Source organism: Sminthopsis crassicaudata, chromosome 3, assembly GCF_048593235.1.
Source record: "Sminthopsis crassicaudata isolate SCR6 chromosome 3, ASM4859323v1, whole genome shotgun sequence".
Classification (NCBI taxonomy): Eukaryota; Metazoa; Chordata; class Mammalia; order Dasyuromorphia; family Dasyuridae; genus Sminthopsis; species Sminthopsis crassicaudata.
The window spans coordinates 117,229,042-117,248,147 of NC_133619.1; the positions used below are offsets into that span (position 1 = coordinate 117,229,042).

The following is a 19,106-nucleotide window of genomic DNA, read 5'->3' on the forward strand; positions in this document are numbered from 1 at the left end:
GAAAAATATTTAGAAAAATTATAGAAGCCTTTGTTGACTGTTGCCAATTCACTGGATTCACAATGAATTATTTTCTTAGGCTATGAAATTAAGTCACTAACCCTGTCCATCTGTCTGGCAGACTGTTTTGAGGGTCTCACATAAAAGTGCATTTAAACCAGTAATAACATATAGTGTTTTGTTTTGTTTTGTTTTGTTTTAACTTGGGAGGAGAGAAAAGGATGGTTTAATGAGGAACATGCTTAAAGATAATTGATTGTAAATATATTGTTTAATATATAGTTAATGTTGATATAATCCTGATAAACTTCATAATAATTAATTGGCAAAAAAAAAAAAAAAAAGGAAATTCAGGTCATTCTTGAATTAGCTTTAAGTGCTTTTAAGTAATGCTTCATTAGTTCTCCAATTCTGCTTAAAAACTGAAGCGTTTTCTCGAAACGGAGAAGGAATGACTAAAACAGATTTAACTGCATCATTAGTGTGAGTAAATGGTATCAGCATTGCACATAAACTTTCTGGTCTCAGATTCTGCCGCCCTTGTCCTTGTTTGGGCTAATTCCAAAACTAATTTCTGAGAGTGACCCCCATTAGGTTCTGACCTGTGTGCGTCCTCCGATGGGCCTTCAAGTGAGAACTCTTTGTATACACTTTGTTGCATCCTTCAAAGTCACATCTATGGATACGCCGTTTCCTGGAGTCTGGAGATTCAGACCGTCTCTGGCGTCTTGTGCTCTCAATACTGAAGGGTGAAATGGAACTGAAAGATAGAAATGAGCTCGTGAAAAATTGTGAACATTCTAACACCGTGAAAGTGTAAGCTTATCATCTGTGAGACTGGCAGAGGGACTGACTAACGGTCTGTAGTAGTCCTTTCATTTCGCAGGTTAGTCCATTGCAGCCTTCCACTCTTGATCTTAAAGATAGGCCATAAGACCTACTTTTTAAATAGAGTTTCTCCAAAGGAGAAAGTCATACCCTCAAACATACTGATCATTATCCCTAGAGAGGATAGTGTAGGGAAAAACACAGACACGGAATCCCATCTCTGACACTTCTTTACCTACGTGATTTAGGTCAAGTAAGGTAATCTCCCTGGGCCTCTGTTTCCTTATCTGAAAAAGCTAGATTTGATGGCCTCCATCCTTTCCAATTCTATAGTTATGACCCAATATGTCCCAATATCTATTCAATACTATATACAAAGATCAGACATGACATCTACAACAAATCAAGTGTGGCTTGAAGCAAATAAGAATGTAACTGAGAAATATTTAACAAAATAAATAAAAAACACAATGAAACATAAATAATACCACATTTTACAACTAAGTCAATAGATGTTCTACAGGGATCCTCATGTATAAATAAGTGATTCTTGTTTCTAATTGAATTTCATACCACAGCTCTCTATTACCTTAATAAAGTCTAGTTAGTAGCAGAATGAACTGGATAAATATTGATTATTGATCATTTAAGTGTTAAACAGAAATAGCTGTTTAATTTACACATTTAAGGTTCTGATAATTTCAACATGTTTCCAGAAAATTTTCTAGTTTTCAACATGGTGAAGATGATAAGAAGGTTACATGTAATAGACAGTGTGTGTATGTGAAGTATGTGTGATGAGTCAAGTCAACAAGCCTTTATTAAGAGTTTACTATGTGCTAAGAGCTGAGGTTAAAAAGAAAGAACAAGCCCTGCCCTCAAAGAAGGCACATTTTAACTGCAAAGCAACATACAAACAACTGTGGACATACAAAGTCTATCAGGAGAAACTGGAGGTAAAGAAGATAGAGGTAAAGAAAATGTGCAAAAAAGTTTAGATATAAAAAATAAACTTCAAAGCAAGTTAGTTCAGTCTGTAAGAAATTCCCTTGATACATTAATATTGTGACTAATATTGTGGTATTTCTGTTATGAAAAAAAAAAACAAACTACTTGATATTTAACTTTAAGTCAGTGGTGAGGAGAACAGCACATTTTGTTTAAAGATTAGCTGTACTATCTTCTGAGAGAAAAAACAGCTAAAACTATGAAATACAAGCCTCAATTGAAGGCTGTTTAATTTTAATGCATCAGTAAAAAGCAGGATTAGGTTGCAATGCCAGATAATTGATTAACATGTACTCTTTCAAATTCTAGGCTGATATGATTGAGATATAAATGTGGAAGATGGATCCCCTCTCTGTCTCTGTCTCTCTCTTTCTCTCTCTCTCGCTCTTTCTGTATGATTATATCTTTCAAGAGATGAAAAAGAACTGACATTCAATAAATTCAGTCTACTAGACTGTTGGGAAAACTGACAGAATAGTTGGAGTGAGGAAGAAATATTTGACCTATGATTTAGGAGCAGCTCTGTAGTTGTTTTAAAAAGAAGGGTGATGAAAACTCAGCATTTACCTTGAGGATTTGGGAATGGTATTTTATCCCCTGTTCAAATTGTGGTTAGTCAAACTTTGTTCTTAAGGCTCCTCAATAGTATCATATTATATATAATGTCACACACACATTCTCTCTCCATATAGATAGATATAGATGTAAATATATAATCTCTCTCTCTTTATATATATATATGCATATATTATATATATAATATCTATCTATATCTATCTATCAATATAAAGAGATAGAAGGAGGGAGGGAGAGAGAGTCATCAGTTAAGATTTTAATGCTTCTGTTTTTCTTTAGGAAATGGGGAAAAAAAAGTAGTCAATTGTTGGTATCAGAAGAAAGTAAAAGAAAAAAACAACAACCAAAGAACCCACATATTTAACTTGTCTCTGATAGCTCATGTCAAGACTTCACCTGTGAAATGAAGGTATCATGGCATGGCCAACCCATTAATTTTACTTTGGAAGTCAAACAACACAGATTGCTACAGAGCCGATTTAACTGCTGATAATGGGCATTTATTACAAGAACTAAATAGACAGTCCAATTTGTTTCCTCCATCTAGTATTGCTTCAGGCTTTCCTGATGACACATTTTAGCACCGGGATGTAAATCAGTCAGTCAATAAACATTTATTAAGTGTATACTGTGGTTCACATACTATGCTAAGTGTTGGGGATACAAAGAAAGACAAAAGACAATTTCTACTTTCTAAAAGCTCACAATTTAATAGGGGAAACAACATATAAACAACTGTGTATGGACACAATCTATTTGTGTGTGTGTATATATGTATACACACTAGAATTGATGAGTAACCTATAAGGGTAAAAACAAAACCAAAGAGCAGAGATTCAGAGTTGGAAGAGATATCTTGTCCAAACTTCTCATCTTGAAAAAAAAATTATGTGAGTTTCTGTAACAACATAGAGGTAATATAATGGAAGGGCCCATATTTCTGAATCCATCTCTCTTTTCACTGTACCACAATGTGCTATGCAATACAGACACAAATAAGAAAACAGTGCATGTTCAGGGAACTCCTCCAGGATGATAGAGACAACATGTATGCAAGGAAGTAAACACAAATGACTCTATAATCATTCTAAGGAAGAGGACTGACTGGTGGGATAAGAAAGTGTCAAGTAGGAAGTGATACCTGAGTTGTTTTGGAAGAAGACTGGGAGTTTAGGAGGTGGAGGCGAAGAAGGAATGAATGCATTTTAGGCATTCAGAAATCTTCAAGTTTCACTTGGCATTTTTATATGATATCATTCATTTTTCATTTAACTATCAATTACTATGCATCTAATATAACTTAAATGAATTTATTATTTTTGTCTTCAGCCATTTAAAAAAAGTATGGCACAAATGCTCTGGTGCTAAAAAGAAATGAAAATTATTATTCTTCTGTCTCAATTTTGCCACTTTAAAAGTGGAAAATTATATCATTTTACTTGTTTTTTCAATATTGATTATGTGACCAATATGCTTTGAGGTCATCAGGTAATAAAATTATAACTGAAATGAAAATAATATACTTTTTTCCCAAATATTTATTTCAGTCACAAATTTTAGTTACTGTCTAAAACATGACAAAAATTCTACACACACACACACACACCCCAAAAAAAATCACTGAACTCTATAGCTATTTTAAAGATTCCCCCAAACTGGGTTCTATTTAGTTAATGTTGAGTTTTAAATTCATCTACAAAGAATTTCTATACATAACAATATTCCTCATATCAAATTTACTTACACACATATGTGTGTATGGATACATATTACTAGAAATCAGGACATTTCTGCCGGCAGCCCATTCTTGATAGTTATCTTCCAGTGCATTTATACAAACTGAGAAAAACCAAAAACTGAGAAACCAAAACCAGGTAACAAGAATAGAGTTCCCATGAGATTAATAGAATGGTCTAATAGCCATGCAGTTCATCAACCACTTAACTATGTGGCAGGAATAGAAGCAATTCCCTTTAGTAAGAGGATGGCTTGAAGACTATTTCACTAATAATTTGGCATCTACATAATGTTAGAGGAAGACAAGAGGAACTGATGAGCTTCAATTTACATACATGTTATTTAAATTGTTGTTTTTTAATGTGGAAGTCTTATTAAAATCCATTCAATTGATCTCATTGTCATATACACTCCCTCCAATGATGAGCTTATACAACCTGTATGACTCCATATAAATGACTCCCTTAATATGAAACAGATTTTCATTAAACTTATATACTCCACCTTCAGTTGAACAAATCCAGTATTCACTTAGTGCCTACTAACTGCTCCCCAAATCCCAATTTGAAATGTGAGAAAAATTCTATTAAGAAATACTCAGAAGTTTAAAAAAAAAAAAAAGAAAAGGAATGGAATAACTAATAAACCTGGAAACAGGCTAAAGTCAGATTGTAAGTATTTGTAGACTTCAAGTTGAAGGAACTTTGAAGACTATGTAGTGCAATGCTCTCATTTTAGGAATAAGGAAAATTGATGTAGAGATAAGTTAAATGATTTGATCAAAGTCACTCAGAGGAGAAAAACAGGATTTGAATGCAAAGCTTTTCTGGAGGATATGTGTGTGTGTGTGTATATATATATATATATATATATATATATATATATATATATATATATATATATATGGAAAATACATATATGTAATATTAATACATGCATATACATACACACATACATATATATTTGGTATATACAAATATTTCAATATTGGAATATTCAAAACAGAAACATTTGTATTTTTTCCAAGAAGAAAGAGGTCATAAAGAGGTAAAGATGCTGAGGCTGTCTGAGCTTTATGAATGACATAGAATTGTTCAGGAATATCAATTTGTTAGCCATGTGGAAAAGAAAAGAGACTAGAGGCCAGGAAACTATTTAAGAGGCTATTATTAAAGAGTGGTAATGAGGATCTGACATAAGTAAGCAAATACTTCCTCAATTCTGTTAATGACACTACTGTTTTTCCATTCTTTCCAATCACCCAGATTGTAAACTAGAAGCTAGTTAACCCTTCTACATCATAGGGTCATTTTTCCCATATCTGTCTCCCCTTCCCGACCCCCAGGAAACATCTGTATAAATGAGTTTGGCCCTCCTTTGTTCCAGGGAAGAAGTCTGAATTTTTCCTTTTTCTTTTATGGAGTATTTACAGTAGCTTATTATAAAATTTGGATTGAAATAATATGAAACTATACATAAATTTTATGCATTTCTGAGTTTCTAAAGTTCTTCTGTGTTGTCTGAAGCTTTTATAAAACTCCCCCTGAATTCCCATTTAATTTCTTATGCCAACCTATGACATATCAAAACCGCAATGGGAAAAGTCCCAATGTGGAAGGGTTAATTGTATTTGCTAATCCTTTTATATGCAAAAATCATGAGATCTTGTCTAATCTACTTCTATAACATTTGTCCCATATGAACCCTTTTTATCCACTCATACCACAACGACTCCAATTTGGGTTTACATTCTATATACTCCATATTAATATACTCCTTGACTATTACTGCAATAGCTTCTGAGGGAAGTTATTTTTCTATGATATTAATAACAAATTATTAAATTAGGATTAAGAATTTTTCTCCTTTATTTTCCCATTCAGGTGCAGGAGGACATTCCATCAATCTCTGAAGGACATTGTTGATAGATGTTATTGGCCAGATCTTTGGGGTACATAAGCCATAATAAATAGGAGATCTTACTTCACTTTAGAGTGTAAACCAAATCTGATCCAGGTAAATTCTAGCCCGAAAGCATTAAGTCCATGTTTCTGCACTCCTTCACTGGAGTTCATGGAGCTCATGAAGGAAAAAACCAACAAGAGTGGTTTAGGTAGAGATCATTCCTTTATTCAGATTGATGGAGATGCTTTAATCATGTAATCAAGTCAAGTTTTCAATGGGGTTTTCAGCCCTTCTCCTCATAATAAAGTCCATTTCTTTATTAACTGTTCACCAATCTGTTGCTTTTTCACTTGTCAGGAACAGCCCCTTTTCTAAAAGTATATTAAGGCATTCAGTATCTCAATTAGGTACCTTTGGTTTCCCGCAATCCATCAATTAATTATCAGCAAGCCTAATTAATAAATTGATTCTGAAATTACCCAGAAACTCTGTCTCAAGCTTTTCATTCATCTCACTTCTTCACTAGCTTCTCTGCCTTCAGCCTTTCTCCTTCTAAAGCATCCTCCCCAGAGCTACTGAACTGTTATCACTAAAGCATAGTTTCTAACCACATCCCTCATCTTATCATGAAGCTTTGAAGATTTCTGATTGCTTCTAGAATAATTCAAACTTATTTTTTTGGAGATTACAGAAGTCTAGTGCCAGTCCAGGTTGAATACACATTACTTCCCCTTTACACAATTGATAGTCTAGCTGAATTGGTCTTTTGTCAATTCCTTGAACACAATATTGCATTTCTAATCCGCCTTTGCACAGGCTGAAGCCCAAGCCTCTTTATTCCTTTTAGAAACCCTAGTCCTTCAACACTCAGATCAATAAAAGAACTTTTCTGAGGCCTTCAATTGTTAGTGGTTTTTACCTAAAATAGAGCTATTTGATTATTGATAGATTTGTGGTATCTTTCTAGGAGTGTCATCTACTTGAAGATAGAGACCTTTTTATTTTGACATATTCTCAGCACCTTGATCATTAGCTGGATGAAACTGATTTAGTATATATGCATTATCCCTTGGAGTTCAAAAGAACTTGAAAGTAATATTTGCAATCTTAAAAACACTCTGAAAATGATAAATATGGAAATGTTTTATATTACTGCATATGTATAACCTATATCTGATTGCTTACCATCTCAGGAAGGTACAGAGGATAGAATTTGGAACTCAGAACTTTAAAAAAATACTAAAAAAATTGTTTTAACATGTAATTGGGAAAAATAAAATATATTAAATTTGAAAAAAAAGAAAACCAAAACACTTTGTAAGAGGTTGCTCTAATATGCATTAGAATGTCTCTTAAGAGCAAGGATTGACTTTCTGTTCTACATATATCAGCAGTGTGTTTGGGCACGCCTTTAATTACTGCTTTTTCATTCTTTCATTCATCCTTTCACATTCTTATGTATTCTTAGAAATAAGCTGAACAAAAAAAAAAAAAAAAAAAAAAAAAAAAGGAGAAAGAGAGCTTTTCCTGGAATCACAGGCATTTGGAAATTGTGAAAGTACAATAACTACAGGCCCACTCCCTCATGAAGCAGGTTGTGCCATTTTTGAATGAATGCCAGAGGGAGGCTCCTAAGTACCCGAGATGTAATAATCAGATTTATAAAGAACAAATGAGTGAATCATGACTTCAGTTGCACAAAAGTCCCAATTGGACAGAAGAGTTATATTAGAATTAAATCCAGAGAGGGCGGGAAAGTCACATCCAGGAGCCGAGTTCTTTAAGGAGAAATGTATGACAATGCTAACATGAAAGAAATTAGGGTTAACAGTAATCAGCCGCTAACAAAAGATCATTTGTCATGTGGAAAAGAGTGACCTCTATGTGATAGGATGCCCTTCACTGAAATTGGAATTTTTATAGGAGGAGAAAAAGTCAAGGCATTATTTTGAGAAGGGACTGCAGACAGAGACATCCTCAAACTAAGAACAGGAGCCAGAGAGCAAGAGAATCACGGGGCCTGACATTTTGTCCATTATTAGTAAATCACACATTCCTGTATCTCAAGAAGCCCACGCTTTCCATGATAGCAGGATTGTGTTTCAGGTTAAGACAATTTGAACTAAGGACAAAGCTATTTAACATGGGTATTTTTTTTTCACACAAATAATACAATGGAACAGCTTTTGTGGTAACTCTTCTTGTATAAAACAATTAGCTGCACATTAAAGTTTCTTCTGCGACATAAAGGAGGAGGACAAATTTTCTCTTTCCTTGAGAAAGATATAATAAATTCTTCTGGCATAGAATAAGTGTTTTAAAACTACCTCTTGGTTAGATACTTTGTATTTATTCTGCATAAATGTATTTATGCACTTGCCTTTCCCCTTAAAGCAGGAGCTTCTAGAGAGAGAGTGTGTTCTTTGTCATATTTGTAAAACTAGCACCTAACAGTACATGATGTAGATTTTTAATAAATGCTTATTGATGAATTAATTCTTTTAACAGTGATCAGAGAGCCTCTCGGGGCAGTAAGAATGAAATACTGATTTCTTTTAGAAAGTTCTTTTTAGAGCTAAAGAGTCTTTGAAGGGCTGAACTAAGCTACAATCTCTCCTATAACACAGTACCTCATTGATACAAAAATAAATAAATAAAAAACAAATCCCCCAAACAGGCTAAGGACTCTATTTGGGTTAAGGAAAGAGAGAAAATGAAAATTTTAAGGCACATGTCTTACAGCCCTAGTGGCAGTTTTGGACATAAGCATACTTATTTGGAAAAAATCAAGGAGCTGTAATCCTGTGACCCTAAGATCTAGAGTCCATTTCCCAACCCCATCCTCCCCGGCCGTTCACTGATTGGGATGATGAGACCATTAGCAGCAAATATCAGAGGTGAGACTTGATACCATGTGTTTTAAATATGTGACTTATTCCAGCTGTGACAACATTCTGTGCATGTATATATTCTGAAAATAACCTTACATTTTCATATAAATGTGAAATTACTTACATGTTAAAAATCAACACCTTTATTTTTAATGAAATAAAATGTGTACTAGTAAAAAAAAAAGCCAGTTTAGTTTTAAATGAATATTAGTAATGATTGTATATTTTTTACATGCTGTCACTTGTACTGCTGCTCATATTTGCATGATTTTGGTATTTATGTGATTTTACTCAGCCACCAGGTGGCTCTCATGTTTTCTTAGATAAAAAGTAATATCTGTATTAGCCTCCTGTCAAAAGCAGACCAGCTTAATCATGCATCCAATTCTTCTATCAAACATACTTTTTTCTTCCCTAGAGAATTAAGTTAAAAGGATGTTGTTTATACACACCAATGGCAAAATCCCAATGTCTGTATCCCTTGAAAGAAATAAAGTAATAATGACAAAGTTGGCTGTTTGGGGTTTCTTTTTCTGAACCCATAAAGAAAATTAAAGAATTAACTGATTAAAATTATAAGAAACAGTAATTGCCTACCTTCAGAGGAGTGAACCAAACCTTACATTGTTTAATTTTCATATTTGCATTCAGATTCTTTGAAAATGATTTCTAAAAGGAGATTATCACAAAAGATACAAATCAGTCTGGTTGTCAGTGGGGAGAACTTTCAGTGTCAAAATTCTCTCCACTAATAGCTTATCTACCACCCATAAACCTCTCTGAACTTAGTAGATCACAAGTAGGGGGTTATTTTGAATGGACATAATAGTTCACTGACGTGGTCTGGGGAAAAGAGGTATCAAGTGTAGCAGGCAGAGTTGGAGCCCAGATCTTTCTGATTTTAAGCCCAAAACTAAATGTACTGTTTTACTTTGCCTCTAGTCATAATAAAAAGAATATAAGTATAATGTCAATAGTACAATTCTAGATTATATTCCAATTCTAATTTTCCTTTGGTTTCTTTGCATACAAATCAAAATGCTCCCAAATAAAACAATATGTAGAATTAAGACAATACATTTTGGTTTTTTCCAAGAACTTAAAAAAAAAATGAATGCCCATTTACCTCACTGAGCCATGCATTGGGTAAACATTTAATAAATATGCCATGTTCAGAACAAACTTGTAAGAGATCAGACCTTTATTTAAACCAAGTTAACTTCCATTAAACATGTCATAACATAATTTTCATTTTCCTTTATTTAAAAAATAAGCTAAACTTTTTTCAAGAGCTAAGCACTAGGCTGCCTTTTTGATTTATAAGGCATTCCTTAAGTGGATCACAGACTGAATATAGCCACATAGATTAAAAATTATCATAGAAGAAAAATGCACATTACTTATGCCATTAGACATGATTGGACCTATTAGCAAACTTTTATATTGAATTTAGACTAGGAGTTGAGTGACAATATTGTTTAACAACAAGAAAATACTGACTTCTATGGATCAAATATAATGCATCTATTAAAATGTGCACTCCATATGAGATTTACATTCTTTGTATAAAATCTTGTCATTCCCTGAAGACATACATAATAGTGAAACAAAGGAATTCGTGGGTTAGTGGTGGTTTTTATTGACTTACACATACATATTATATAGAAAATATGTAAGTGAATTTTTCTGATGGATTATGTCTTAAAGTGATTCACTGCCAGCATAATACTGTTTTTATTCACTTAACTAAGTTTCAGGCATTGTGCCAGGCACTAGGAATATTATAAGCATGGTCCCAACCTTGAAGAAAGGCAGCTAGATGGCACAGGGGATAGAATGCTGGGCCTGGAGTCAGGAAGACTCATCTTTATAAGTTCAAATCCAGACTCAGGCATTTAACTCTGTTTGCCTCAGTCTCCTCATCTGTAAAAAATGAGTTAAGATTAGAAGGAAATGGCAAATCATTCCAGGATCTTTGCCAAGAAAACCCCAAATGGGATGATAGTCAGACATGACTGAAACATGACAACTGAACTTTGCAGGAATTAGAAATCACATAAGGAAGATTAGAGATTTATACAAAGGCTCACAGCACAAAGTAGAATGGAAGAACATGTGAGAACAAATGAAACGTTCACCTAAGGTGAGGGAGATCAGGGAAATCTGTAGAAGAGTCGACATTTAATACCAGATCTTGAAAGAGACAGTGAGTGTATCCACAATGGAAGAGGTCTGGGGGCACTCCTAGGTAGGTAGAATAGCAGGAAAATGGGAATATATAAGGGATATTCAAGTAAAGGCAAGTAAACGAGTTTGCCTGGAATTTAGGATATAAGATTGGGAGCAGAGTTAGGTACCTCAGGAGAAATAAGCCAGAACCAAAATTTGCAGGAAACTGGGTCCCAAACTGACAAAACTGTACTTTCTCTAACAAGCCAAAAAAAGAGTTACTGAAGGTTTTCAGTAGAGAAGTAGCAAAATAATAGACTTAGGTTGGAAGAGAACTTAGAGGCTATAAAGTCCAACTCTTCTTTTTGCAGATGAGAATGTTAAGGAATTGTAGCTATCAAGTAATTTTTCCAAGACCAGACAGCTAGCAAATATCTGAGGCAATCATTATTATCATTACCATTACCACTCATCTCTACTACTTTCTTCTCTTCCTCCTTTTCTATTTAAAAATTTTATTTATTTTGTTACATTTTGAGTTGCAACCTGTCTCCCTATTTCCCAATCCCCAAAACAGAGAAGTGCAACAATGGGTACAGATATATTATATATGTGTGTGTGTATATGTGGAACCACACAATACATATTTCCATGCATTAATTCTTTTCCTTGAGATAGAAACCATTTTCCCTCCCAAGTCTTTTAGTTTATTTGAATGACCACAATATTCAGAATAGGTTAGTCATTGGCAGTTACTTTTTCAATGATATTGTTATTACTGTATATAACATTCTCCTTAGTTCTGCTCAGTTCTTTAATTCTGTAAAATTTCACATTTTTCATGTTTTTCTAATCTTATCTTTTAGCACAACAGTATTTCAAATCTTGCATATTATATCCACTGGGCCACCTATTTGCCTGTCCATTAGGGAAATTAATCAGGCTGGGACACAGAAAAAGGAGAAAAGGAATATTCCCATTTTGTCTGGCACCAGGATTCAAATGGATGAGAGAAACATTGGTTCTTTATAATTGTTTTGATAAAGAATGAGGAACAAAGAGAGAAAAAATTAGGATTAGATAGTAGTTCTCAACAAGATGCTTTGATATTTGATGGGTATATTCAATGGCTACTACCATGGTACAGTGGAAAGAATGTTGAATTTTTAACTGGAAGATCTGGGTTCAGATTTGGTCTCCTCATTTACTTAGGTGAATATGTGACTATGAGTAAATTACTTAGCTTTTCTGGACTTCAGCCCCTCAAGTACAGAAGGAAAGATTTGTACTAAACTAGCTATGCCAAACTCAGAAATTGTTGTTTGGTCATTTCATTGATGTCCAACTCTTTGTGACTGGCACAGATATTGGAGTCATTTGCCATTTTCTCCTCTGGCTTATTTTACAGATGAAAAAACTGAGGGAAATGGCTTTAAGTGACTTGCCCAGGGTCACACACGTAGTAAGTGTCTGGGGACAGAGTTGAACTCAGAAAGATGAGTCTTCCTGACTTCAAGTCCAGAAATATCTGGTAATATTGGTGGGGGACAAAATGTGCAAATAGAAGTAAATATAAGGAGATTACAGAGTGGAGAACTGGATAATATAAGGTGACATTTGAAACAAGTTATGAAGAAAGCTGGGGATTTGAATAGGGGATGCTATTTAATTCTTTTTAAATTAAGCTTTGTTTTACATATAATTTGGGCGAGCATTAAAATAATTTTTACTTTCCACAAGGAAAACCAGTCCTTTTCTTTCTTCCTGTGCAAATCTGGGCTCAGTTCATTACTAATTTCACGGTCTATCCAACATATATGTGATGTAATGGGTAAGTTCTATGAATTGTCCATCCAACTGCATAGTATGCAATGGCCATTTATCATTCAGTTGGCTTTTATTCTGTGAAAAGTTAAACCATTTTTTTTGAGTGATTCTGCATTTCACTTAGGATGCTGTGGAATTTTAAGTTTTGATGTAATCAGTACAACAGATCATAGTGAATATCTTACTTTCTAAGAAGAATCTTTCTAGCAACTGAAGTCATGTCCATAACAATGGCAAAGTGATCCTCGAGAAGCATCCATTTCTGTTTTATGTGTCACTTGACATTAGTAATTCAAAGGTTGTCAAATAAAGTCATCCCTGTCATTACAGTGGGAAGTACATCAAATATTCCTACAACCAAACCTTGCTAGGATGCTATTTATTATAAAGTAACATTTGGTTTAAGGTGGATTCTTCTGGAAATGGTCCAAAATATCTTGTTTCTGAAATACCAAAAAAAAAAAAATCCAAATTCCCAAATTCTAAAATATTAGATAAACAAAAATAAGGTACAGCCTGGCATGATCCACAGAAACAGGCAATGCCATAATAAGTATCCAACTCACTCATTGTTTAAAATACAAGAAACATACAAAATGCTCCTAATGTACAAGTCTAATGAAGTGAGCCCTCTAAACTCAATTATATAATCAACTTAGAAGTGACAGTTAAAAACATGCCTCCATCTATTTTATGCTGATCATTAGCAAGAACAATTTTACACTAGAGGTTTATTTTATTAACGAACACTGAATGATATCAGTTAGCTAGGTCGTACTTAAGATTTACATAAATTATTAAAACGCTTTTATGACTAGTACAGGGAAATATAAATAAAAGACCAAGTAGAACTTATTGACAAGTCTTTCCTTGATTTTTTTTTTTAAAGGAGGAGTGAAATCAAATTTCTATGTTCAATCAGCAACAGACTAGTGTTTTCTTCTCCTGTGAAGTAGATTGTAGGTCACCTTGGGGGACCTTGTATTTAAATTTAGAAAAATTATGCAGCTGAAGATGAAACATCTGCCTGCCTCCCCTTTTTTACACAGGTAGCTGTCTTCAAAGTTTGCTTACTTTGCCTTTGGGGAATATGGTGGAAAGTAGTTATAATAAAATCATAGGCTAGTCTCAAACTGTCAAAGATGAGAAAAATGAGCCCCAAAGAGCCTAAGTAATTTACCCCCAAGCTCGCAGTTCCTCGGGGCAGATGTTAAGATTGGAACAGAAGCATCCTGATTGATACTCTTTGTTTAAAAAAAAAATTGTATTGGTACTTTTTATTATAACCCTACAGTATTTTCCCAATATTTTGCTCCCTCCATAGAATATTTCCTTGTAACAGAAACAAACAACTAAGCAAAACTACATGTCACAGAAATTGTGTTTGACAATGTCTGCAATATTCTATATGTGCAATCTAAGACTTCTTTACTTAGGGAAGAGAAATGGGTGTTATCATTGTAAGGCAGAGTAATCTGCTGAAAAGAAAGCTGGACTGAGATACAGAGGTCCTGGGTTCAAATCCTGACTCTACCAATGTGATACTGTGCAGAACACTTAATTTCCTTGAGTCTCAATTTTCCTTCTTGGTAAAATAAGAGGAATGGGTTAGAATAGAGGTTCCTATTTAGTATTTTGTAAACCCTTTGAGGTTCCCAAAAATGGTCTATGGAATTTGCATTAAAACTTCTTTATTGGTGTTTTAGTTAGTAAAAAAATATATAAATCATATTATGAATATCTATTAAATTACCCCAGGGATTCACTACACATTGTTTTTGTTGGAAGGATTCAGAGAACAAAAAATATTGAGAAGCACTAGATTAGGCGATCTCTAATGTTTCTTTTGAGAGAGTTCTAAATCTATGGTCCTCTTAAAAAAAAAAAATCAACATGTTTTCTTAAAAATATGTTGCTTCTCATTAGCACCAGTCAAAAAATCCAAACAAAATCCAATCTGCCTGTATCTGAAAGTGGGATGTCAGCTGAAATACCTGAATACCAGTGGCTTAATAAACAGAACACTGGACTTTAAGTCAAGGAAGACCTGAATTCAAATCCACCCTCGGTCACTTCCTAACTGGATGACCTTGGACAAGTCATTCGACCTTTAATTGTCTGACAAAAATGAGAAAAGAAAGAAAAAAACAAGCAAACAAACAAACAAAAAAAAGTAAAAATACCATGCTCTGATCCACTTTCAGTCTCATAGTTTTCTCTCTGTCTGCAGATGGCACTTTCTATCACAAGTCTACTGAAATTGTCTTGGATCATGTGAGGTTAATTCCTAAAAGACATTCAATAGTAAGGCTGAGTATAGAGCTGGGATCTTTTAATTCCTAGAGGAGTGCTCTTTCTAATGAGAAGCCCAGGAGACAGTATCAATTCCTCTGCTCAGTTCATCAGGTGGAAAATTATATTTGGCAATACTTTGCTTTTATTTTTCCTGAGAAATTCACCAAGTTTCTAATATGAATAGTACTTTAAGAGCCAAATATAAAATTTCTGAGCATACAGTAGGAGCTCAATAAATGGACATTGGATTTAAGTGAATTTCTATTATAAAGAACATTTAAGTTCTAAAAGGGCATGATGTGATTGTCTGCCTTCCTTAGACAAGTGAAACTTTGAACTGGGAATAAAAGCAGAGACATTTTTAGGGGAAAAAAACAACCACCTCCACCACCTATTTTCACAGATAAGCACTAAGCAATTTAGAAAAGCAAGCTCATAAAATCAACAGACTTTAATGGAAATTGAATTTCATTACACATAGTCCAAGCCATAATTCTAAAGGCCAGGTACCTCGTTCAGAAAATGAAACCCCAAAAACATAACTTTTGCTTATGCAGTCAATTAACATTTATTGAGTTCTTTCAGGTCACTCGACAAGGCTTACTGAGTTAGCAACTTACACTCCTGATGACCTAGCTTATTGCTTTCCTGATTAGTTATATGTCCAGGACTTTATTTTTCAAGGTGTAAAAGAGACCAACTGAATTCTTAATTAGGATGATATTCTGTAATTGTTTTGAACATCTCACATCCCATATAACTGCAGGTTTGCTTATTTCCAAAAAAAAAAATTTTTTTTAGGGTGCAGAATCTTAACTCATTTGTGGTCATTATTTTTCTTAACACTTGAGATGGTCCATAACGTTTCAATAATTCAAATGATATAACTTTATTTGGAAATGTCTTTTTACTTCATTAGATGGACTCCACAATAATTCTGCCAAAAATGCTTCCTGCAGAGGATTTTAATGGAACAATCTCTATCCTTAAGGAGCTTACAAGAGACATGACATTCATACAAATAATTAAAGAATCATATGGTGCAATGGATGCTGAACCTGAAGTTAGGAAAGATCTGTATTTAAATCCAGCCTCAGTCATTTCCTAACTATGAGACCCCTGGGCAACTCACTCTCTTGTTTCTTAGTTTCCTCATCTGTAAAATCAGAATTATAATATCATCCACCTCTTGGGGTTACTGTGAAGATAAAATAAGATAACATTATTTTTAAGCATTTTGCAAGCCTTAATGTATTATATGTAGAATCTAGCTATTATTATTACTCAAAGAAATAAGCGAACAATGTAAGAGAGCATATTTTAAATACTGACAAATATTGCTCAGTTTTTCATATTTAAATTTCCCTTGGTTTCTGGCTTTTCTTTTCTTTTTTTTTCTTTTTTGTTTTAATAACAAAAATGTAAAAAATGCTAGAAATACACTTCTAATCTAAATCCGATGCAGTAAGTCTATTAAATACTAGTTATCCACTCTGTGCCACTGTGACAGAATGATCAAATTGTAGTTGAATATTTCATAAATTTCTAAATATTTCATAAATTACAATTGTAGAATATTTTATAAATATATAGGAGTTCAAAAGAGAGAGAAATTAGTCTGGGAGAGGGAGATAGTGTTCTAAGAAAGCTTCTCAATTGGGCTTTGAAGGTGAGGTCAGAATTAATTTTTAGTAAGAATGGGACCAAAAAGTGGTACAGTGGTTGCTCTGACTCAAATACTTCCTAACTCTGGTTGAGTCACTTAACCCTGTTTGCCTCAGTTTCCTCATCTGTAAAATAAGTTGGAGAAGTAAACAACAACTATTCTATATCTTTTCCAAGAAAATCCCTAATGCAGTCATAAAGAGTCTATATGATTAAAAAAAAAAAAGTACCAAGCAACAAAAGGATGGGGCATTAACTTTCCAAAAATTGTAAATATCCTGAATAAAGGCAAGGATATGTGAATTAGTGAAGGTGATACAGGGAAGAGAGAAGAGAGTGAACTATTCAAACAATTCCTTACAGGGAAAAAAAGAAACAATGCTAAATTAAGATCAGAGTGCAGAGGGTCTTGAATGTGACAATAATATGAGATTTTTCCTTGTGTGAACTAAAGTTTGCACTTCTCACAAACAGAATGAGCTAAGTGAACTCAACCTAAGACAGACTATAATTCTGAATATATAATCACTTTTAGACACTACATTTTTAGGAAAATTCTTGACAAATTATTTGGGGTGCAAAGGAGAATTACCAGGAGAGTGATAGGCTTGAAATCATGCTAAGTCAAGTCAAAAGGCATTGATTAAGTCCCTTTCAACACTAATCTACAATGCTAAAACAGACTGTTTTGATTTATGTTTCTATTGGACTGCTTTCCCCAGTATATACATGATTGTCTTTGGACATCTGGCAAGGTTAGATTTACCTAATCCACCTTTTAAAGGCCTCTTTTCTTGTCCCCAGAAGATCAATCATAACTTAAACCCTTTTTATGGAAAATGATAAAATAATTTTCAAATAGTTAATTAGGCCAACAACATTAATCAAGAATATTGTCTTTATAAAGCCCAGAGTTTGTAAAATCACCTTTTCTCTTCTCAGAGAAGTTATACTCAATTCATTAAATATTTGATTGCCCTAGCTGATGATATAAAATAATGGCCATCTGTCCCACTCTTGGAATCATTTATAGGTTTTTATGTTAGGAGACTCAATATTTTATGGTAGTTCAAATGTGAGTGTATATTTTTCTCTAAAATAAATATGATATTAACTATAAGACAAATCAGAATTATTATATTTCCATCTTGAGAAGATCTATATATATTAACAAAAAACAAAACAACTTCAAGTCTCAAATAGGTAATTTATATATTGGGCAGGAGTCATGTACAAGAACTTTTTGTTAACATACAATATACATGGTCATGTTCAAGAACTATTTATTAATATGCATTATATTAACAATTAATGCTTAATCCATTTAACATACAAATTCTCCTACATATGTACATATGTGTAAATCAAAGATGTATATATACACACACACACACATATATATATGTAGATAGAAAGAGAGATATATGATATATAAATAGAGAGAGATTGAGACTGTAAAGTACACTGAGTGTATACTGATGTAATTTCCTGAAATGTTAACTCTGGAAGAGACCTTGGGCATTATTTGGTTCAGATATTCCATTTTACTAATAAAGAGATTGATACTCAAAGAGGTAGCCAAAATCACAAGGTTGGTTAGCTATAAAAAGACACCTTCCATTTCCTGGCTGGATAATATCATTCCTAAATGATGTGGTCACCAAAGTATCATTGATAAAAACATTTAAATAAATAGGGGGACTAAGAGGAGGGCATCAGCAAAAATGAAATCCCAGGACATGTGGAATAAAAAGTACAGAGGAATACAGTGAATGATGTCCTGTACTGGGAAACCTTTGTACGTATTCAAACATATATAAAAGGTGTAGTGGAAAAAAACATTGGATTTGACAACAGAAACCCTAGGTCTGAATCCTCACCCTGGCCCTCCTTTTTCTCATTTGTAACATCTGGATGTTGGTCTATATGACAACTAAGATCTGTCCTTTCCACCACTAAATCAGAGGTATCATTATCTTCAACATACAAGTGAACATATGTAAAGTACTTTGTAAACCTTAAAGCATTATAATATGCTATTATTAGTATTTACAGAATCTCTACATTCCATTATTTATTCTAGAAGAGAAATAGCTACTTGTTTGATTTGAGCTTCTTTTTATTCTATGAATGAAAATGAATGAATCATTTCTCCTTAATATATCATTTATCTCATTGGTATGGGTTTCTCTGCAGATAGAAATC

General features: G+C 33.5%; 1 protein-coding gene across 9 annotated transcripts in view; it reads right to left on the bottom strand.

Annotated features, from left to right (window-relative positions):
• KLF12 (KLF transcription factor 12) overlaps window positions 1–19,106 on the bottom strand; it is a 536,656-nt gene that overhangs the window by 28,803 nt on the left and 488,747 nt on the right. For all 9 annotated transcript variants that reach the window (XM_074299257.1, XM_074299253.1, XM_074299256.1 and 6 more), the window contains one exon: window positions 603–760. In XM_074299257.1, the coding sequence (XP_074155358.1) occupies window positions 603–760 (158 nt within the window). The remainder of the gene's footprint in view (window positions 1–602; window positions 761–19,106) is intronic.